At 38.2% G+C, this 23,362-nt stretch overlaps 1 protein-coding gene across 7 annotated transcripts in view; it reads left to right on the top strand.

Annotated features, from left to right (window-relative positions):
• The window catches only part of ClpX (Caseinolytic protease chaperone subunit), a 360,525-nt gene that overhangs the window by 295,843 nt on the left and 41,320 nt on the right, over positions 1-23,362 (top strand). For all 7 annotated transcript variants that reach the window (XM_067137796.2, XM_067137795.2, XM_067137797.2 and 4 more), the window contains one exon: positions 9,266-9,394. In XM_067137796.2, coding sequence (XP_066993897.1) covers positions 9,266-9,394 — 129 coding nt within the window. The remainder of the gene's footprint in view (positions 1-9,265; positions 9,395-23,362) is intronic.

The following is a 23,362-nucleotide window of genomic DNA, read 5'->3' as shown; positions in this document are numbered from 1 at the left end:
GTGCATAATTCATAGATGAATTGAATACCCCAAATACTTTTAGATTGGAAATAAACGAATGTAATTTAATTCTAGAGAGTATTAAGTTAATAATTTATAACGATATAATAATTAAAAGTACAAATTGACTAAAAGAGAAACATAATTACCTCTTTGTGCCATCTTGTCACAGAGCAAGCAATGAGACTCCTTGTTTTCAACTTTGAATCTGAAGTATACCGCCAGACTGCAGTGGTTTCACATAAACCAGAACCCTCACTTTCGTGTGAGAGCGGAGTGAATGAAGTCAAGAAAACAAATTCGTATCTAGGCAATGTTAAATCTACACTCACAATTGTGAGTGCAGGGAGCGAATTTAAGCAAAATGAACTTGCGAAATATAGCAAAATCTGATTTGTTGTGCAAATTGCCCAGATAACCATGAAATATACCCCGTCTGGTACAAAAAAAATGTTAATATTATCAAATATGCTCTCCATAGGGGTTAATTGCATAAACAACTATTAGTTTTAAGTCTTAGACAATGTCTACCTAAATGATGCCTAAGTAACACACTATGTTCCGTTGCCTAAACAATGTTCACCCAGTGTTTATCAAGACATCATTTAAGTTTCAATTTTGATTTGAAAACAGAAATAGAGGTATTTTCCATGCTACTCCTTGCTTGTTGCAGTCAGTGAAATTCCTTGATACGTGCACCAACTGTTAATCAGCTGTCGTTTGCCTTAGATATTACACAATATGGCTATATATGAGCATAACTTGTCCACAGATGACATTGCTTTTGGTGGATATGAAATCTTGTAGTATTATTAACACATTGCTGACCGGATACTTGAGCTCGTCACATACCCTGTGGACCAGACATCTTTCTACTAAGCATACTAGGGTGCACTTGATTATAAAAATGTACGTAAATATTAAACCAGTCAAGATTTTATCTTTAAAGTTGGTATGAGTACTCAACCAATACCCCTAGTAGTACTTCAACATATCTAAGATAAGCAAGCAAATGCGTGTTAATTCAACAACACATCATTAATGTTTACATCGTTGTCGTCATCTGAGTCACTTGAATAAATAAGCACACTAGGTAAATTACGGCGTGTAGAGGCTTGAATATCAATTCCACTATCACTCTCACATTCAGTTTCCACTAATACATTATCACGATATCAATTTGAACAATCTTCGGCATATAATTCTTATCGTCGTCAGCTAACACCGTATACCGCGGGTGCTCCATCTTGTCATTGACTGAACCGGCAGGAAGAAAGTCGACGTTTCGAAACTAAATCAAAGAATAAAAGAGGCCGTGAATAAAAGAAAAGTGGCAGATATACATCTACGATTTATTCTACTCAATGTGCAAGTTCGAAATAGTTCAATGTATGGTCAAGAGATGTCACAGGAAGACCGAAAACAATGTCGTGAATAAAACCGAGATTTCTCGGGGCCCGTCATCCATGTGTTAAGAGCAAAGCAGCACACCACAAGTAAGTATAGCTTTGATTATAGACTTGACATTACAGTGGGTGTAGTCTAAATAGCAATGACAGAGGAAAGAAGAGACCTTGGTACAGTACTCTGTAACTGAGCAGGTTGGCTGTGTAGTATGAGCAAAGTAGTTCTAGGCTTGCGTTGTGGAGATTGTGGGTTTGAATCCCGTCATCAGCAACTCTGAAGATGGTTATCTTTAGTTTCCCTGTTTTCACACCAGGCAAATAATGGGGCTGTCATTAACTTTTGTTGTCAAGCAGATAAGTTTTTGGTTGGGAGCAGAATGAATTTTTGTAAAAGTATTTTTATTATTAACACACATGAACATGCAAACATGTAAGTAGTTTAATCGGTATTAAGTCATTCATACCTGATTTCCATCAGCTTATAGGTAACATTTAATCTTGAAAAATAAATCCTTAACTGCTGGTTTTACTGCATAAGGTACACCACAAAGTAGACCCAGCTAAAATCACTAAACACTATATTTAATTTATATACATAAAACTTGGCTGTAATTCACTTTTAACCCTACCCCATAATTAACTATGACTACTGCTATAAATATCTAAAATGGCAAATTCATTAATAATTATGTACAGTACCCCTAGAGTCTAATGAGTACTTGTATTTATGATACAGTAATTATATATGGGGTTTTGAGTCTTCCCTGATAATTTAGTAATTTTCACATATTTGAGACGTATAGTGTAGAATGGCTTTGCATTGCAAAGTTTCCAGAAATAAATAATCTCTTTTCTTACTTTTTGGGCCTTAGAGTCAAAACAAGCAGCAGAACCCTTTTTGCCTCTGCAAGCCATGAAATGACATGCTGGAAGTCTTTCCTGAGGTCTTTCTCTCGTAGTCTCGTCTATATTTCTCCGCTTAACAGCAACCCCATCTTTGACTAAAGTGAGAACAAGCTGCTTCCTAAATTTCTTAGGTTAATAGGCTTTTTTGGATCATTTTGCTGTACACCATTACATACAATAAGTAAGTAGTTGCTATGTTAATTTCAAGCAGCCAGAGAAATATCTTTCTGTACCCTTGTTTGTTTACTGCATAAAGGGATATGACACAAGATTATGGTCACTACAGTCCACAGTTTGGTATAATCCAGTGTGACATTTGTTGTGTTTGTGGGGAACTACAGTTATCTTCCTGTGTACGGTAAAATCTTGTTTATTCAAAGTTGTTGGGACGCAAAAATCTGACTTTGTGATTTCAAATTAACCGCCAACTCGTAATTCAGAAATGCCAACCCTTGCCGGATCACAAAATATTCCAAGACCCATTACTGCATGCAGTTAACTTTGATTCACAGTTTAAATCTTTCAAAAGCTATGGAAAAAAAAAAAAAAAAAACTATTTCCAGAATGTATCCAACAAGGTGCATTTACAGTATTCAAATAATGCAGTTGGATAAATCACTGGTAAACATAACCTCATGCAACAAAAGAAAAAATCACATTGAGTGTTTTAAAAACAGACATGGTCTAGTTTACAAATGTGTGAGAGGGGAAGCAGCCAGTATTGATGACAAGACTGTCGAAACATGGACTTACATGGACATGGACTGCTGAAAGACTATGGGTCCAATGACGTCTTCACAGTGCTGATGAAATGGGACTCTTTTTGAGCCTCAGATCCTAAATGAAGTTACAGACCTATTTGTCTCACCAGTTGCTGTAAACTATTTGAGAGGATGGTGAATCGATGACTTGTGTGGTGTTTGGAGAAAAGAGAACTTTGTCTGAGTACCAGTGTTCTTTTCGAACTGCTCGCTCTACCACCGACTACTTGGTATGCCTGGAGATTTCTATCAATGATGCGTTGCTCCTAAAACAGCATTTAGTGATTTTTTTTTTATTTGGAAAAGGCCTATGATACCACATTGTGATATGGCATACTTTCAGCTCTGCATCAGTGGAAATTCCAAGGTAACTTGCCGGTTTTTATTTCAAATTTTTTGTACCTCTGTCTATTCCATGTCCAAGCAGGGTGCAAACCAACTATTTAGCTTTCACCTTTTCTGAAGAGAGGCATTTTTCCCCATATGAAGTGTTTTCACTGACAGTATCATTCAGTACTTCGCATTATCGTGTTCAGGAAAATGGAGTCCCACAGGGATCAGTTCTCATTATCACTGTTCACAATTGCCATAAACAGTATTGTCACTGCTGCTGGTTCAGCAGTAGTACCATCGCTATGTGTGGACGATTTTGCTCTCCATTATAGGTCAAGAAAATATGTTAATCGCAGATTGACAATTACAACTGGCTATTAGGAAAGTGGAACAGTGGACCTTAGAACATGGCTTTTAGTTATCAACCAATAAGATCTCTGTTATTCACCTTTGCCGCAAGCGCAGTCTAATCCTCAACCTGAGCTTTATTTATGGGAGGTTGCTCTACCTGTGGTAGACATGTACCAATTTCTTGGGCTCCTTTCCAATGGTAAATTATCATGGGAGCCGCATGTGCTCCAGTTATAAGTCAAATACAGTAAGAAACTGGATATTTTGAAGTTTCTTAGCAGCACTACGTTGGGGGGGCTGACCACACGGTGTTCCTACACAGTTATAGGGCACGCATTATATCTAGATTAGACTAAAACAGTGCAGCATATGGATCAACAAGGCAAAGCGTTTTTGTGAAAATGAATAACAACCACCACAGCGAAGTTAGGTTAGAAACGGGAGCATTCCATACAAAACACCATTGCCAGCCTGCTCACTGTTTCTGTTGTGCTACCTTTACACCTGAGACGCCAGCAAACTCTGTTATCCTATGCCCCGAATCGTGACATGCCACTTCACCCAAGCTACCCCTGTGTATTCCACAATGGAAACTGGCGAGTGTATGCTGCTTATTCACAAGCAACGCAGCTGGTTACTTTGCGCTTGGATAGCGGTTACAGATTTGTTTGATGTATTTTCAGTTCCTTATCCTGTTAGATGACCAAGTAAGGTACCTCTGTGGTTAATATGGTGACTAGAAATCATCCTGGATCTGCACGCCAACCAAAAAGTGAACATGGACCCTTCCATATATCGGAGGCTCTTTCTGTCCATTGTTAGCCAGTTTCCAGCATCAGTAGTTATTTACACAGATGATTCGTGGGCAGAAGCTAAAGTAAACTGTGCATTCATTGTCGGTAATAGGAGGTTTCTCTTTACTCTACTGGAAACCTGTAGCGTGCACACAGCAGAGCTCTATGATTTCTTTTAAGCTAAGCGGTATGGCTTGTCCAGTGAACGTCGGCACTTATTTCTGTGTACTGACTCCCTGAGCTTGTTACAGCCTATTGATCCATGTTTCCCTTAGCACATCTGGTGTAGTAGATCCAGGACCTGCTGATCCGGTGTTGGAGGGTTAGCACCAGAATCAGATTTCTGTGGCTCCCAAGCCACGTGGTGTAACAGAAAATGAGTTAGCTGATATGGCTGCCAAGTAGATGGTCACACTGCCCCCGTTGCCTTACAAGATTCCAGCCTGTGATATTCTTTCTCAGCTGAGACATTTGGTTATGTCCCATTGGGAGATGGAGTGGCAGGCTACTCTCTTTAAAATAAGCTGAGAACGATTATAGGAACTACGAAGGTATGGAAGATTTCCCTTTGAATTTCTCAGAGAGAAGCAGTGGTAATATGCCATCTTTGGATTGGCCATGATATAGCAACACAGTCCTACTTATTGAAGGGAAAAGCCCTCCCCGGTTTATACTTGCGGCGGTCATCTGATCATGATATGCATCCTTGTGGAGTGCATAGACCTGGCTGATCTGCACCGTAGTGTAAAACTTCCAAGTACCATCTCCATCTCCCTCATTCTACGAGATGATGAGCAGTCACTTGTTCTCGTCGTCCATTTTATGAGGGATAATGGCGTTTTATTGTGTTAAAAGTGAAGTTTATATTTGTTTTCAATTTTATTTTATTGTAACTACACTTTTATTCTATTTATTCAATATTTTCCTTTTTTTTTAATTTTAATCAATGAAATATACGATTTCACTTTAAAGGCCATTATCACCTTATGATAAGAAAGCACATCTCCAGGTTTTTTTTTTTTACCAATATAAGAATCTCATGTTTGTGTATTGACTGTATAGGGTAAGAAAATATACAACTAAAACGTCTACCTTAGTCAGTACAATGTGTCTAAAAAACATCAGGAATTTAAAATTCTGGATAAACATGTCTTTTGCTCACACAAGAGTAAACTGGTTCCAGATAAAAATGTGTAACTGTGGTGTGTAACATTCATTCATTTATTCATTTATTTATTTATTTATTTATTTATTTATTTATTTATTTATTTATTGTCCGACTCGTTGGCTGAATGGTCAGCGTACTGGCCTTCGGTTCAGAGGGTCCCGGGTTCGATTCCCAGCCAGGTCGGGGATTTTAACCTTCATTGGTTCATTTCAGTGGCCCGGGGGCTGGGTGTTTGTTCTGTCCCCAACATCCCTGCAACTCACACACCACACATAACACTATCCTCCACCACAATAACACGCAGTTACCTACATATGGCAGACGCCGCCCACCCTCATCGGAGGGTCTGCCTTACAAGGGCTGCACTCAGCTAGAAATAGCCACACAAAATTTTTATTTTATTTATTTATTTATTTATTTATTTATTTATTTATTTATTTATTTATTTATTTATTTATTTATTTATTTATTTATTTATTTATTTATTTATTTATTTATTTATTTATTTATTTATTTATTTATTTATTTATTTATTTATTTATTTATTTATTTATTTATTTATTTATGTTTATTTTATTTTTATTCCTTGAAGGCATTACTATTCCTGTAGTTGCCATTTGCATGCTTGATAACTCTTCTACCTGTTGACAGTGTAAACAAGAGGAGACTTTACCTTTGAACAATGTAGTGTTCTCATCAACTGCAACCTTTGAAGGAGCATAGCTCAATATGTAGTGGTCAAGGTGGGGTGGAAATCAGGGGAAAACACATGCACACAAGGAATTCGAGAATGTTGTAGAACAGAATTCAGTGACATCAGCAGGAACCAAAGTTTATATTCAGTGCATTCAGTCAGTTGTTGCCGTTATGTGAGTGGGGGGTACAAACAGGGAGCGAAGCAGCGAGTAGCAGGTTCAGTGCAGCAGCGGGCGACGAAGGGTAAGTAGGATCGTCACACCTTGGGACTTGGACAGAAAAGCAATTTTCCTAAATTTTATCTAAAATAGGACTAATCTGTTTATCATGTCACCATCATAGACATCCAAAAAGTCATGGGAGTTGCCCCAGTTGTAGATAAGATGCATGAGACTTGACTTTGGTATAACCACATAATGCGTAGAGAAGGTACATCTCTTGTAAAGATGGCGCTTCGCATCACACCATGTGAAAATTGGCCACATGGTCTTCCCGTGAAATGCTGGCTTGATTGCCTTCAAGAAGACGGGCACTGTGTTCATCTTGTTCAAAACGATGCACTCAGTAGAACGAAGCGGACATTGGATTGCAAAACAGCAGACCCTGCTCCATTGCAGGAAAAATGCTAAGAAGATGATGATGATGATGAGGACTGTTCTGTTGAACTTTGATTAGCTTTTAATTATCAGTAGAATGGTCAAAATGTAAGTTCCAAAACAGAGGAAGAAACTCATCTCTTGGGAAAATATCTGAATAAAAAGGCATTCTATCCAACCCCTGCTTAGAAAAGTTTGTTATATCAGGCAGTGGATGGAAGCCCATGTTTATTGTAACACCTAACAACGCAGAAATATCAGCCCTCGAGGGTGCAAACCAACTACTTAGCTTTCACCTTTTCTGAAAAGAGGTATTTTTCCCCATATCAAGTGGTTTCACTAACAATATCATTCAGTACTTCATCATCAAAGAACAAGGAAAAGTAATCTATTGTCTCAGAATAAGTAGGATTGCCACATGTTGACCTGGACAGAAAACCAATCCTAAATTTTATCTAAAATAGGACTGCTCTGCTACAAATAATAGTAATAATAATAATAATAATAATAATGTTATTGGCTTTACGGCTCACTAACTACATTTTTTACAGTTTTCGGAAATGCCAAGGTGCAGATATTTAGTCCTGCAGGAGGTCTCTTATGTGCTAGTAAATCTACTGACACAAGGCTGATGTATTTGAGCACCTTCAAATACCACCAGACTGAGCCAGGTTCGAACCTGCCGAGTTGGGGTCAGAAGACCAGTAACTCAACAGTCTGAGTCACTCGGCCCGACAAAGCTACTAACAATTCTCCCAATCTGTCTAAATTTGGAAGTGCTACAAATTACTTACTAGAGAAGTTATTTAAAATGTGTAAATTCATGACAAGCAAAGCCTGGGGCCTCCTCATGATACAAAGGATATTTGTACTGCGCTGGCCTTTGGAGAACAAGGCAGCTGCTGCCTGGCTTATGACCTGAAGATGACGGGAGGACTACAATTGCAGTTTTGGTTCTTTGTTAGGTGCTACTACTCACAGCAGCTCCCTAATTGTCTTCACGATACTTGGTTAACACCGTTCCAAGATTCTTTGTATTTTTAAACTATTGTCGGTGCCAAGAATCGAACCCAGATTGCCTTAACGAGACGGTAGAATCACCGGTCTCAAAAAAAAAAAATTGTCTTTTGTGATACACTCAGTCCTAACATAGGTTTCATCCCAAATACTTTGTTAGGATTTTTTTTACGTCGCACCAGCACAGATAGGTCTTATGGCGACGATGGTATAAGAAAGGTGAAGGAATGGGTAGGAAGCAGCTGTGGCCTTAATTAAGGTACAGCCCCAGCACTTGCTCAGTGTGAAAATGGGAAACCACAGAAAACCATCTTTAGGGCTGCTGATGGTGGGATTCGAACCTACTATTTCCCAGATGCAACTCAAAGCTGCGCACCTAACAGCACAGCCAACTCCCCTGGTTTTGTTAGTTTTTAAATCCAAGTAAACCGCTGGAGATTACCATGATGAGATGGAATAGGATCTCGTAATGGCTGGCTGAGAATTTCATTTATAATTTGCCGCCCAGCTCTGTAGTCACAATTGTTAATGCCTCATATCATATAATGTCCAAGGTGATTATACTCATAGAGCTCATCTTCCTGGAAGGCACTGTATTGCAGGTCTAGTGATTAGGAAGGATATTCTGTACTGTAATGAGGTGCTAAAAACTTAAGTTGTATGCATTTTAGACCTATCAAATCAATGAGAAACTTACCAACCATGTCCTTCACCTATCCTCCAACAATCCAGATTTACCAAATTATGTTGCATGAAATATGGAGTGAAGTGTAGTGTGTTGAGGGAGGAGTCTGAGAATTCCTTGGACAACTTGTCATATGAATTACCGTAGTCCATTTTGAAACAACTTTAGGTAAGAACTTGTCTTGCATCGAGAAAGTAACATACAATAGATGCTTGTGAGGGATATGATCCAAAGAACACAACCACACAAACATGTGTGTTGACGGAGGAGTCTGAGAATTCCTTGGACAACTTGTCATATGAATTAGTCCATTTTGAAACAACTTTAGGTAGGAACTTGTCTTGCCTTGAGAAAGTAACATACAATAGATGCTTGTGAGGGATATGATCCAAAGAACGCAACCACACAAACATGCGGCTTTGTACATATTTCACCCATCTGTATATATATATATATCTTTCATGAATTATTAATTTTACAAGGGAAATGAACTATTGTACTTGAAATCCCATATTCCTGTTGAATTATTATGGAATTGCCATTATCTTTCAGGAATTTGTGGGCCGCTTCCCTGTTTTAGTTGCCTTTCATTCTCTTAATCAAGATCTCTTGGTTAGAATCCTGACTGAGCCTCGCAATGCCATGGTGCCTCAGTATCAAATGCTCTTTGGTATGGACAAGGTATGTATGAATTGCAAATCAAAGTTATTTATATTACTACTCACAAATCATGCTTATAATTATTGTCTATTTGATAAATTGATCATTAAAGGAGCAGTAGACTTTTGATATATCCAACCAAGCAAGTTGGCTACAAGGTATTGGTCATGTAGCAGTAAGCAGCATTAGCCCAGAAGACGGTTTTCCATGGTTTTCCATTTTCACAGCAGACAATGTCGGGTCTGTAACTTAGTTAAGGCCATGTTGCTTCCTTCATAGTCATAACTTGTAACCCTTTTCCATCCCACTGTCGCTAGAATTCTGTAACTGTTGGCACTACATTAAACTGCAAGCAAAAATTATATATCCATGCATTGCCTAGTTACCTAGCTGTTGTAAGTAGTTTCCACTACTTTGTGGTATCGCTCTTGAGGAAAAATTATCTTCAAAGGTATGCTTAAGTATTGCTCATTTTTTACAGTAATCTAAATAATGTATAGTTCATCTTTCACTTTTGACTAAGGATTTTTTTTTTTTTTAATAATAAAATGCTATTTATTCGGAGCGTCGACCTAGAAAGATCTTTTGCCCCTACTTTGCACCATATGTTATGAACCTGCATGTATTTGGAAATAGTGGAAGTGTAAAGTGTTGAATGTGAGCCCCTGTATATAAAGGAAAGGGTGACATAAAGCTGAAAATTACAGGCCAGTAAGTTTGACATGCATTGTATGTAAGCTTTGGGAAGGCATTCTTTCTGATTATATTAGACATGTTTGTGAAATTAATAACTGGTTCGATAGAAGGCAATTCGGTTTTAGGAAAGGTTATTCCACTGAAGCTCAACTTGTAGGATTCCAGCAAGATATAGTAGATATCTTGGATTCAGGAGGTCAAATGGACTGTATCGCAATTGACCTGTCTAAAGCATTTGATAGGGTGGATCATGGGAGACTACTGGCAAAAATGAGTGCAATTGGACTAGACAAAAGAGTAACTGAATGGGTTGCTATATTTCTAGAAAATAGATTTCAGAGAATTAGAGTAGGTGAAGCTTTATCTGACCCTGTAATAATTAAGAGGGGAATTCCTCAAGGCAGTATTATCGGACCTTTATGTTTTCTTATGTATCTAAATGATATGAGTAAAGGAGTGGAATCAGAGGTAAGGCTTTTTGCGGACGATGTTATTCTCTATAGAGTAATAAATAAGTTACAAGATTGTGAGCAACTGCAACGTTACCTCAAAAATATTCTGAGATGGACAGCAGGCGATGGTATGTTGATAAACGGGGTTAAAAGTCAGGTTGTGAGTTTCACAAATAGGAAAAGTCCTCTCACTTTTAATTACTGCGTTGATGGGGTGAAAGTTCCTTTTAGGGATCACTGTAAGTATCTAGGTGTTAATATAAGGAAAGATCTTCATTGGGGTAATCACATAAATGGGATTGTAAATAAAGGGTACAGATCTCTGCACATGGTTATGAGGGTGTTTAGGGGTTGTAGCAAGGATGTAAAGGAGGGGGCATATAAGTCTCTGGTAAGACCCCAACTAGAGTATGGACCCTCACGAGGATTACCTGATTCAAGAACTGGAAAAAATCCAAAGCAAAGCAATTCGATTTGTTCTGGGTGATTTCCGACAAAAGAGTAGCGTTACAAAAATGTTGCAAAGTTTGGGCTGGGAAGAATTGAGAGAAAGAAGAAGAGCTGCTCGACTAAGTGGTATGTTCCGAGCTGTCAGCGGAGAGATGGAGTGGAATGACATTAGTGGACGAATAAGTTTGAGTGGCATTTATAAAAGGAGGAAAGATCACAATATGAAGATAAAGTTGGAATTCAAGAGGACAAACTGGGCAAATATTCATTTATAGGAAGGGGAGTTAGGGATTGGAATAACTTGCCAAGGGAGATGTTCTATAAATGTCCAATTTCTATGAAATCATTTAGGAAAAGGCTAGAAAAACAACAGATAGGGAATTATGCCACCTGGGCGACTGCCCTAAATGCAGATCAGTATTTATTTATTGATTGATGGAAAAGGAATGTTAAGGACGACACAAACACCCAGTCCCCAGGCCAGCAATGTTAATCATTTACAATTAAAAAACCCTGACCCAGCCGGGAATTGAACCCGGGGTCGCCGGGTTACAGGTGGATGCATTGCCCCCTACACCGCAGTGCCAGACTGGCTGAGGGTTAGCTGGCTGCATACTGCTGATCTGAGTGAGGTTTCATTCCAGTTCCATTCCAGTTCATTCCAGTTAAGGGACTGGAACAGGCTGCACAGAGCCTTAAGGAATATTGAGTAGAACAATGACTTAAACCTACCTGTCAGTCATCCTAGAAGGCTTTGTCTGTGATTCCTCACTTCCTACACCAAGGTGATAACTGATCTATAGGCCCAAAAATTTCTGTGAAAGAGAGGCCATGTTGCTATTATTAGTTTCAAAAGATATACCATATTTACTCATGTAATTCACCTTCACTGTCACACATTCCTCATTAGTATTTGGAGAATTTACAATCAAAAGATGGAGGGTATAATTACACAATGGTACAAAAGATTTAAGAAGTAAATTAATGATAAATAACATCAAACAGTTCATGTCTTCTTTTGTGGCTCTGTAGTCGTTGGTGAACCTTGATCTCTTCTTCTATTATCACCTGTTATTCTGAACTCGTTCGAGTACTTCCAATTCCTATATCCTATTTTCCATCAATCTCCCATGACTCCATCTAGCCACATAGTTCTCGGTCGACTCGTCCCTTGTGTCTAGTAGAATTTCTGCTTATCATTTCTGGTATCTCAGTGTCACACATCCATACCTTAAGCCCAACCCACCTCACGATTTTATTATTTGCTGATGAATGGATCTCGAGTACATTTCATTATTAAATCACCTTCTCCATCTTCTCCTTTCACAAAGTGGGCCTATTATTCTACGGAGTATCGAAAAGCATCCAACATCCCAGCATTTCTTATAGTTAGTGGCCATGTCTCTGAGGAATACATGAGTACCAGTCTTATAATTATTTTATTGCAAATAAGCTTGATCATACAAGATAGGATCCTTGAGGGAAGTAGGTTGATTAGTGCAAAAGAAGTTCTGCTAACAACCATTAGTCTCTGTTTTATTTTGTAAAGAGTGTCATTGCAATAAGTCAATACTGATCCCAGATATTTCAACTATTCAGCCATTTCAAATGCATATCACCCATTATTATTGAGGATGGTATATTGTCTCTAAGTGCTTTCATGACAACCATGTATTTGGTCTTTGACTAGTTGATGATCAGTCCCATATTCCTGCTAGCCTGTTCTAATGCAAGGAAAACCTCTTTCAATGACTTTGGATTCTTGTTACAACATTAGTATTGTCTATTTATGCTAGTACTAGCAGTTACCTGCAGCTTCGTTCATGTGGATTTTGTAATTTGATAAAAGTAATTGTTCCTCGGTACTGTACTAAGACATTATCTGAGAATCTTCCTTTTGTTTATGGCATGTGTTATAAGTCTATGTATGTTTTTAAACATGTAAGGACCAGTAATTGGACTAGCATCTTCATTTCTGGTACATGTACCTTTCATGGGATGCTGTACATTACAAACTGACCACCACTTTTGAATTAATTTTATAAACTGGCTTGTGCCATCAGAAACATCCACACTTTGACTTTTAGCAATTCCAAACCAGCAACATTCTTATGATCAACGACTTTACTGCTAATGATACTATCTGTCTCTATTGTTGTTGGGTACAGAGCCTTCCTAGATAAATTTGGAGCCACTTTTTTAGCAACGATCTCTTCTCTGAATGAAACAACTCTTTAAGGTCTGAAAATCTGGCCTTAGTAGTTGTAAATTTACAGACTGACTCTGTACCAACATCAGCATAGACCACTTTACTTAAAACAGCAAATGTCTTATCAACATTTGGTATAATAAGAGAATGCCACAGCCCATATCGGTAGTTCTGGAGAGTATCTTATTTGATTAGTTATAGAGAACTCTAACTGTTCCAGAACAAATTTTATTTTACTGGTTCTCTCTGCATTAAAGTCACAGTCTAACTGAAGTGCATTTCTCCAAAAGTGTCATCAAAATAAAAATTTTATCAGTGAGACCAGTATTATCTTCAGAATAAGTTTGAGATGACTTACCAAATTGTCAAACTTTGTTGATCTGTCACATCTCAGGTCTTCACAAACATCACATTCCAGTATAAACCTAAAATGCTCTGTAGGCAGACACACATTTTTGTGAAACACATGAACTGCAAATGAACTTGAAACTTTAAAACTCACTGATGGAACTTTAATAAATGACTCATCATCCACCTCCACAAACACAGTCTTCCTTCACTATTACAGTGAATGGTTTAACGAATTTCTTCTGAACTTCACAGATGAATGAGGTAAAATCTGTAATTTTGTCACTTTCACACCACATATTGAAATAACCTCTAAATACCAAAAATATCAGTAACACATTAAAAATATGTAGATAACCAATGAAAGAACCAATAAAAGGATACTGCAACACTATTTAACACACAAAAAATTTTGGTGGATAATTAAATCGCAAATTCCAGTAGCAAGGTAACCTCAACCAACCACACTCGTGCACGGTTTAAACCAAACTGAATGTAAACATAGCCCCACACACCGGCTAACACGTAACACAAATTGGCAGCCATTTTGTCATGTGTGCATTCAGGTCTGGTAATATTGGTTGAACTCACACCTTCGAGTTTCGACTTGATCGATTCGACTTGTTATAAGTAAAAAAAATCATAGTGAATCCTTATTGAAAATAATCATATGAAAAAATATGAGAAATTTATTTTTTTCCACCTATTCAATACAACTCAGTATTTAAGTTAGAGTTAAATTCTCATTAAAATAAGAATTGGTACATGTTTCGCCCTTTCCTATGGGGCATCATGAGCCGTAGCATTACCTCAAACCATATCAGGTATCTGATCTTTTTTTTAAAATCTAAAATATACTACAAAATTAAATACGTTAAAAACTTCACTTAAAAAAAGCAGTCATTAAATGAGTAATTTGATTTAGATAGAAGTATAATTAACAATATTGATCGCCTTGAGCCATGGTCTATGTTGAATATGAATGAAAGTATAAAATATTGTTTACAAAATGATAAAGGTGAGTAGAGAACAATGATAAAATTGATTATATAAAACTTAGTAAGAAAATGCATTCCAACACTGTGCCATTTTTACGTAATATTGGACTTGGCATGTGTACTTGATATAGTCTTATACAAAAGACTACCTGATGTACCCATGCTTCGCTGCGGAATTCTACATTGTATATAGAATTGTAGGTTAGATAGTGTACACGTTGTGAGCAAGACTGTATTAAATTGCATAGCTCTTAACATTACCCTAGAAACGCGACGAAGAAATCACCAAACGTCTTTTCTCATATGAAGACTGCATTAGGGAATTTCGTTATAATGGCAGACACTCACTCTCCGCCTGCTTTTTTACATCCTCAGAAAGGCTGTCTTAGTGATTTTCCCAACTGAAACGAATATAGGTCATTACAATGACGTCAGTAGAAACGGCGGGAGTAAAAGCAATGATTTCACATTAAATACTCGATCAAATGAAAAACAACACATTTTCTCACTTTTAACGAACAGTACTACACTGCCAATCAAACAGTCCAAAGTTCCAGAGTTGGAATGACCAGGCTGCAGGCAACCGTGATCCGTGATCACTCTGTCTTTTTTTCGGGGAGGGGGGAGTCGAATAGTGGAGAGTCCCAGGGCAAAAACTATGCCCTTTTACTAATCTGTTTCCTGGGAGCACCCGATGAGTCGGAAAATCTCAGTTCACTACACTGGCGGCGGAAAAGTCTATCTGACTTGGAGACAAATTTTTCCTCCAAGCCAGAGGAGAAAGCCCCTCTTCACTGCTAATTTTGAATAAAATGAATGTAGAATTTAATAAAAGTGAAGAGGAAGAAGCTCTTCTTAAGAAATGGCTCTTTTCAGGGTTGAATTTTGAGTTATTTGGTGAATATTGGTGCTGTAATTTGGAATATGCCTAAATTGTAATTCTAGACCAGGTCGTACTACTACTAAGTGAGGCTCTGCCTTAAGTGTGTACACTGCTCATTCAAAACAGCGTGTCAGAGTAGGGATCGAATAGCTGGTATACTATGATGTACCAGTGTGTTACGTACTAGCAGTACGGTATCAGAAAATGTACGAACCAGAGGAATGACATCCTAAAGAAGAAAGTTTTCTAACTCCTCAGCTATTTCCCATCAATATTCATGTAACCAGTACTTCAGCGGTTACACAAACACAGTTAAAGGGAGGAAAGCAAACCAAATTACAAGTTATCTAAACACTATACACACCATGACCATGTGATGAGCTGCGGCGAAAAACAGGAGAAGTAAATATCAGTGAGGGCAACTTGACAATAACAAACAAGGAACGTGGGACGGTGCTAGGAACCTACCAAAGGCATGGAGATGTCTAGGTTGCGGTTTTTAGAAAAATCAACCGTGATCTTGGATTTTCAAAAATATTATTTACCAAACGTATCTTACAGAATAAATTATGAACAGTTTCACCAAAGCAGAAAATACCGATACACAGTTGGTAAAATACAGATTACATGTTCTTAGAGACACACAAGTTAGAAATTCCTTGACAAGAGCTTCTTATAAGTTCAAAGATTCAAGCAAATATGGTACATCAAATTACAAACCAAGTTGGCAATACAATCTTGAAGGTAAGAGGAACACAATACGCTATTACAATTTAGAATGAAGTTAAACTAACCTTTCAAAACATTTGAACAACATAAATAGTGGCGATTAGGGCAATCTCCTGTGATGCACCAACGAAAACTAAATGGAACTTAAAACCGGACAGAAATCGACAGCGCTTACCCTAAGGCAGCCCATTCTGGTAGTGAAGAGACACTGACGACGTCAAAACTTCGGCAGGCTCGGCAGGCCAAGACCAAGGCGGCTCAAGGACTTAAGGCAGGCACGAAAAGCTGCCTAGCCCCCTTTTAAAGGGAAATCTGGCCTTGGAGTAGCCAATCAGAACACAGGAGCTTGCCCAGATTGACCAATCACAACATTTTCTGTGGTCGCAATCCTTGAACCATTTTCTCGAACACAAACGATCGCGATCCTTCCATTTCCAGAATAGTAAGAACATATTTCTAGAATGCATAACTAACAAAGGTCAACACACCCTGTTCTAACAGTTCGCGTCACAAATTTTCTGGACTTTTCCAGTTAATATAGAAATGTTATCTACTAGTTGCAACCAACATATGTAGAAAAATATTCTTTACACTGTACAGGTTAAGTACCTGAATGGAATACGAATAAAATATTCTAACACAACACTCCAGATCATACAGTAAGTACTACTTAAAAAGATTTACAGATAAAATCTTCTACAAACACTTTCCACTTCCAATATATTCTACATCTGTGTCATCTTCCTCCCCCCGAAAGAAGAGCCACGCTCGACCATTAGCATAATATTGCTGGGGGGAAAGGCGATCACTTCAGGAAACTTTTTCAAGATTAGTCAGGATACATGACAGTCACCTCACTAACAACCATGATTTTCTTTAAGTAGAACTTCCAACAATAAAAACAAACTGTCACTATACCAAAGGTCCTTTCAGTAGCCCGGAGTTTATGGTTTACCAATAAATACCACATAAATGTCCACATGGATACTCATACTATACTTCAGAATGTGATGTAAAATTGCTTCGACTATTTCAACTCTGTCCATAGAAAGGATGTACACTCATTCCTTCTACCCAAAAGTCAGTAATCCAGAACCTTTTCACTTTCTTGTAAGACAACGTTCAAGGCCTCCTTCTTAGCCAGGTTACGGACTAAGTTGCACCACTTTTCACACCAGTGATGGGATTGAAGTTGCACAGCTAGGCCACAGGTTCTTGCTGATGATATGGCTGCGGACACGACTGTTTGCCACCAGCCTTCATTCAATTTCAGTCCAAACCAGGTAGCTAGGTAAGTTGCAGTCCAGTGGTATCTTGCACCAAATAAGCAGATGGGTGAGACACCATCCAGTCAGACTGCCTCCATTAGGATATTCATCACAGGATTGTGGTGCCGGATGGTAGCGCCCAAGGCATACAGTGTGCCTCCCAACTTGGCACTTTAGATTGCCGTCAGAAGAAGTTGGTCACTGCAGCCACTGTAACATAAACCAAACCACAGCATACAGGGGAATACTTGAGGCAAAACTATGCTGTTGGGCTCTAAGATCTTGCATAGAGTCACCCAATGGGTGGCTCAATGAGTATGCAGTATGGGCCCCCCCTCGCACACCAGGGATATTAGGGCACCTAGCCCCGGGGTAAGCACTATCTACGATCCATATATTTGACAAGTTTTCGGTGGGGGTGAAAGGAAACTACAGGAGTTTACCCTAAACCTGAAAAGTTAGGGGAATAAATTCCAAGCAGTGACCCTAAACTAAAACCTACCTAACTTATTATACTAAAAACATTACACTATGGTAGATACGTGCTAGAGGATACCTAAAGTATTTACCTACACAATTACTTACAACTACCTTACACACAAACTTATTACCATACAACTAAAATCTTACAAATACCTAACAAAAAACTTATCATTACCTTACAACTAAAATCTTACAAATAGCTTACAACTAAATCTACATGGTCACCAACAATGGTATTTACCCCTCCCTACACGACTTAAGGTACCTTCACCTGGGAGAGGTGGATTCTGCTGATCCTTTTCCTTTCACCGGGGTAAGGAACTTTAAGATGGTACAGAGATCTCAAAATCTGGGGGCCAACTTACTGATAACATGGTCCGCAGCACTACTGATGGGGTGCATTTTAATAAATACCTGGTCACCCACAGCCAGAAAGGCCAACATTAACGAAGCAGGGGTTTGCTTGTGGCTTTCATGGACGGCAGTGTTAAATGCAAACGACAACCAATTTAGTGATGAATCCCACTTAGCGTGGTCAGCGGAGTGATAAGCGATGAGGGCAGATCGTAGGTTACGATTCACTCTCTCAGCATAATTTGGCCTTGGGTAATACGGGGTAGGCCGGGCTGAGTGGCTCAGACGGTTGAGGCGCTGGCCTTCTAACCCCAGCTTGGCAGGTTCGATCCTGGCTCAGTCCGGTGGTATTTGAAGGTGCTCAAATACGTCTGCCTCATGTCGGTAGATTTACTGGCACGTAAAAGAACTCCTGCGGGACTAAATTCCGGCACCTCGGTGTCTCCAAAAACTGTAAAAGAGTACTTAGTGGGACGTAAAGCAAATAGCATTATTATTATTATTATTATTATTATTATTATTATTATTATTATTATTATTATTATTGTTGTTGTTGTTGTTGTTGTTATTGTTATTATTATTGTTATTATTATTAATACGGGGTAGTGGTTACATGAGCAATGGATAGATCAAAACAGAAATTCCGGAACTGGACAGAAGTAAAAGCTCTTGCATTATTACTCACCAGAAATTGACAGGGTCCAAAAGAAGCAAATATCTGTTTCAAGCACGAGATGGTGGTGTTGGCGTTAGCCATATGTGTGGGGAACAGCCACGTAAAACGCTAAAAGGCATCAACACACTTGAGCAGCACCATAGTCAACACTTTCACACGTTTCAGATGGGATAGACACTTGAACTTCAGATCCTGTGTTATTCAACTTATTCCCCAAGCTAACTACTGATTTTGTCGAATATTCTCGAAAACTGTACTAGTAAGGCTTCACATTCCTGCCGCTCAATTTCCGGCAATTTGAGAGACCAAAAATCCCTAATTCTGTCCAGGTAATGTAATAACTGCGCATTAACCTGCGCTAATTGGCCATGCGAGGGCTCAGAAGCACAAAAGGACACAAGAATGGAATTAAATTCAGCTAACCTATCTTTAACCACAGCCAAAGACTCACGCAACTCGTCCGTAGTTAATTCGGGTATGGTTATCGGTAAGTTAAGAGACTGTTTCAACAGGCTAGTGTCATCTCTGACATTGTCTGACTAGCCTGTTGAATTACTTTTTCAGATACGAAGTTTATAAACGACTTCTGATTTTCTCAAATGGAAAGCCATCCTGACGGGTAGAAACAAAGTTTTAACACGGTATACGAATCACAACTTTTATGGTGTTTTAGGTTAGGTATGATCACCGTTCACTTTCTTTGTCCATAACCACGCAATTGCTCGGCTACCAATATGTAACCGGTACTTCAGCCGTTGCACAAACACACTTAAAGGGAGGAAAGCAAACCAAATTAAGGTATCTAAACACTATACACACCATGACCCTGTAATGAACTGCAGCGAAAAACAGGAGAAGTAAATACCAGTGAGGGCAACTTGACGATAACAAACAAGGAACATGGGACGGTGCTGGAAACCTACCAAAGGCATGGGAGATGTCTAGGTTGCGGTTTTCGGAAAAATCAACCGTGATCGTGGATTTTCAAAAATATTATTTACCAAACGTATCTTACAGAATAAATTACGAACAGTTCCACCAAAGTGGAAAAATACCGATACACAGTTGGTAAAATACAGATTACATGCTTAGAGACACACAAGTTAGAAATTCCTTGAAAAGAGCTTCCTATAAGTTCAAAGAGTCAAGCAAATACGGTACATCAAATTACAAACCAAGTTGGCAGTACAATCTTGAAGGTAAGAGGAACACAATACGCTATTACAATTTATAGTGAAGTTAAACTAACCTTTGGGCCGATGACCTTCGATGTTAGGCCCCTTAAAACAACAAGCAAACTAACCTTTCAAAACATTTGAACAACATAAATAGTGGTGATTATGGCAATCTCCTGTGATGCACCAACGAAAACTAAATGGAACTTAAAACCGGACAGAAAACAACAGCGCTTACCCTAAGGCAGCCCATTCTGGTAGCGAAGAGACACTGACGATGTCAAAACTTTGGCAGGCTCGGCAGGCCAGGACCAAGACGGCTCAAGGACTTAAGACAGACACGAAAAGCTGCCTAGCCCCCTTTTAAAGGGAAATCTGGCCTTGGAGTAGCCAATCAGAACACAGGATCTTGCCCAGATTGACCAATCACAACACTTTCTGAGGTCGCGATCTTTGAACCATTTTCTCGAACAGTAAGTACTACTTAAAAACATTTTCAAATAAAATCTTCTACAAACAATTTCCACTTCCAATATAATCTACACCTGTGTCAATGCAGTCAAGCTGTTATACTTGTACGCAGCAGTAATCCCATCTATCGGAGATGAGTGGCAGCATAAGAGACCTAGAACATCACAACAAAAAATGGTCATTGTAATGTTATTGTTGATCAATGTTATGGGCTTTCAATATTTTAGGCCTTCACATTTAGTTTTCTTCCGACTTTGAAATACCACTCTTATTATAGTCGGTACGGTAAAACTGAATAAAACATAAATGGTCGGAAATTGTATTCTCTATAACTTTTGTTATATAGTACTTTTCGATAGGACCAATAACATAGGTATGTAAAAATTAAATTTTACACGCCTTTCCCTAAACTACAATTTCATCTAGGGTGAATACAATTGTTTATAACTTAGATTGTAGTTTCTTATTCCCCTACTCTATATACCGACTTTCATTAAACTCTGTTAACCCGTTATCTCTTGGCTTGACGTCGATATGGATATGGCAACAAAAATACAAATTCATGAATATCTGTGTTATCAAAGCCTGTACGGTAACAGTGTATGACATAAATGATCGGAAGTTTAATTTTATATAACTTTAGTTATGTAGTATTTTTCGACAGGGCCTCTAATAATATAAATATTTGAGAATTAAATTGTAGGCCTTCCCGTAAACTACCATTTCACTCAGCATGAGTAAAATCATTTATAGCCTAGGTTGCAGTGGCTCATCTCCTGACTTCACGTACCGATTTTCATTCAATTCTCGTCAGCCGTTTTCATGTGATGCGTGTACATTCATACAGACAGACAGAAATTACGGAAAAGTAAAAAGTGTATTTCCTTGTTACTATGCTCATGACCGATATAGAAATACCTTTTTATTTCAAATTCTGAGCACTGTACAGACAAAACTCTTATTTTATATATATAGTTATCGAATAAGTTCTAAAAATTTTTAGTTTGTAAAATGGCCCAGAAAGACGTTATATTTACGTTGTAGTTCTACTTGAGCACCTATGTTGAACAGTTTATTAGAGAACGACTTGATGAGGCTGTTGAAATGTCATTAGACCATCTTTTTACGTTAAGCAATGTTTTGTGTTGATAGTGTGCCTAGCACAAAAGGACGTTGCTTTCATGTCATAATTTTACTTGAGAAACTATGTTGAACAATTAAATAACAGCTTATGAGAACTGTTGAAGTGTCATAGAATCATCTTCTTCTGTTGAACAATATTCCATGTTGATGGTGTGCTTCACTGTTGTTAGTGTTCAGATTGGTTTACTAGTTGAAAGGGGGTTGTCAAACTGTGGTATAAATTTAATGTTATGCTGTCCTATGTGTGCAAACTCTTTTATATTGCTGGATTGTTATCCTGTCATGTGAGAGGTTTTTGGAATACTGGCAGTTGATATGGATGTTGATTCCCATAGGTAATCTGAAATATTTGTCCTGAATGAGTAAATTTATAATACCAATATAAATGGTCCGTTATTGGACATTATAAATTTTCCAGCTAACTCATTCCTGATTGCCAGCGTTTCGCCCTCGTGTGCTAGGTTGGGCTCATCAGTTGGTACCTAGCACACCTACCAAGACGCTGGCTAGTGCATACCGTGAAGGCCACTGCGTTAGGCTACTTGGAGCCACCGGCAGTGCCAATGCACTATGAGAGACTTTGTCTCTTTATCAAAAAATTGATGCCTGCTTGGCTATCAGATGATATAGATGTTGATTCCCATAGGGAATCTGAAATATTTATCCTCAATGAGTAAATTTATAATACCAGTGTAAATGGTCCATTATTGAGTTAGCTGGAAAATTTATAATGTCCAATAACGGACCAATAACGGGCGAAGCATGTACCAATTCTTATTTTAATGAGAATTTAACTCTAACTTAAATATTGAGTTGTATTGAATAGGTGGAAGAAAAATAAATTGCTCATATTTTTCATACGATACGACTTGGTTGAAGTTTTTCAAAATGGAGGCCAAAGTCATTCTGTCGCAGTCGCACATGGCCAAATTAACCTCCAATTCATTGTAAGAGTGTGACCAGAAAATAATGTTTTATAACCCACTGCTCCGAAATGAAAGGTTTCTACTAACGTTTGTTTTAGAAAGAGTGTGATCTGCAATAATACTTGGATATTTTTATTGGCCCCCTTGCATATGTTTTCATATTTGTTGTTTGGTGTTTTACACACCATTCAGTGCACTTGTTATTTTATAAGCCCCAGGGGAAAAGGTTTTCATATTTGTTCTCTCATGGTTTTTACACCTTTTAATACTTTCCTCTCATCTTAAGAAATGGTAGCGTAATTTGCCACGTAAAGCCATACACTAGAAGGTAAATATCGCCGCCCAATTCTCTTTCTTTTTTTATTTTATTGCTCATCACTGCTGCCAACCTGATCACCAGACATAACCATAACAAACTAACCTCAATGTAAGCATCGATAATGGAAGTTCCCGTACCCCAGTAAATGATAAAAGTTAAGATGAAATAAATCAAGATATTCATAATTAAGTCAGTTTCCGCATTCAGTGAGGAATTAAGGAAATTAACACACTGTCTCACCCTCGCTCAAATTATTTTGATATACGCATTACGCTACTAAAACCATACTCTTGAAAAGAGCGGTGTCTTAGACAATGCAATTTATTCAGTAAGTCTTTGCAGTGTGATTTTTGAAAGTTCCAGAAATTACTTAATGCCTTTCTTTCGTGCAAATGGTTTCTTCTCTCTT

This window comes from Anabrus simplex, chromosome 1, assembly GCF_040414725.1.
Source record: "Anabrus simplex isolate iqAnaSimp1 chromosome 1, ASM4041472v1, whole genome shotgun sequence".
Lineage (NCBI taxonomy): Eukaryota > Metazoa > Arthropoda > Insecta > Orthoptera > Tettigoniidae > Anabrus > Anabrus simplex.
The sequence above is the reverse complement of the archived record's forward strand: the minus strand, read 5'-3'. Positions and strand labels throughout refer to the sequence as shown.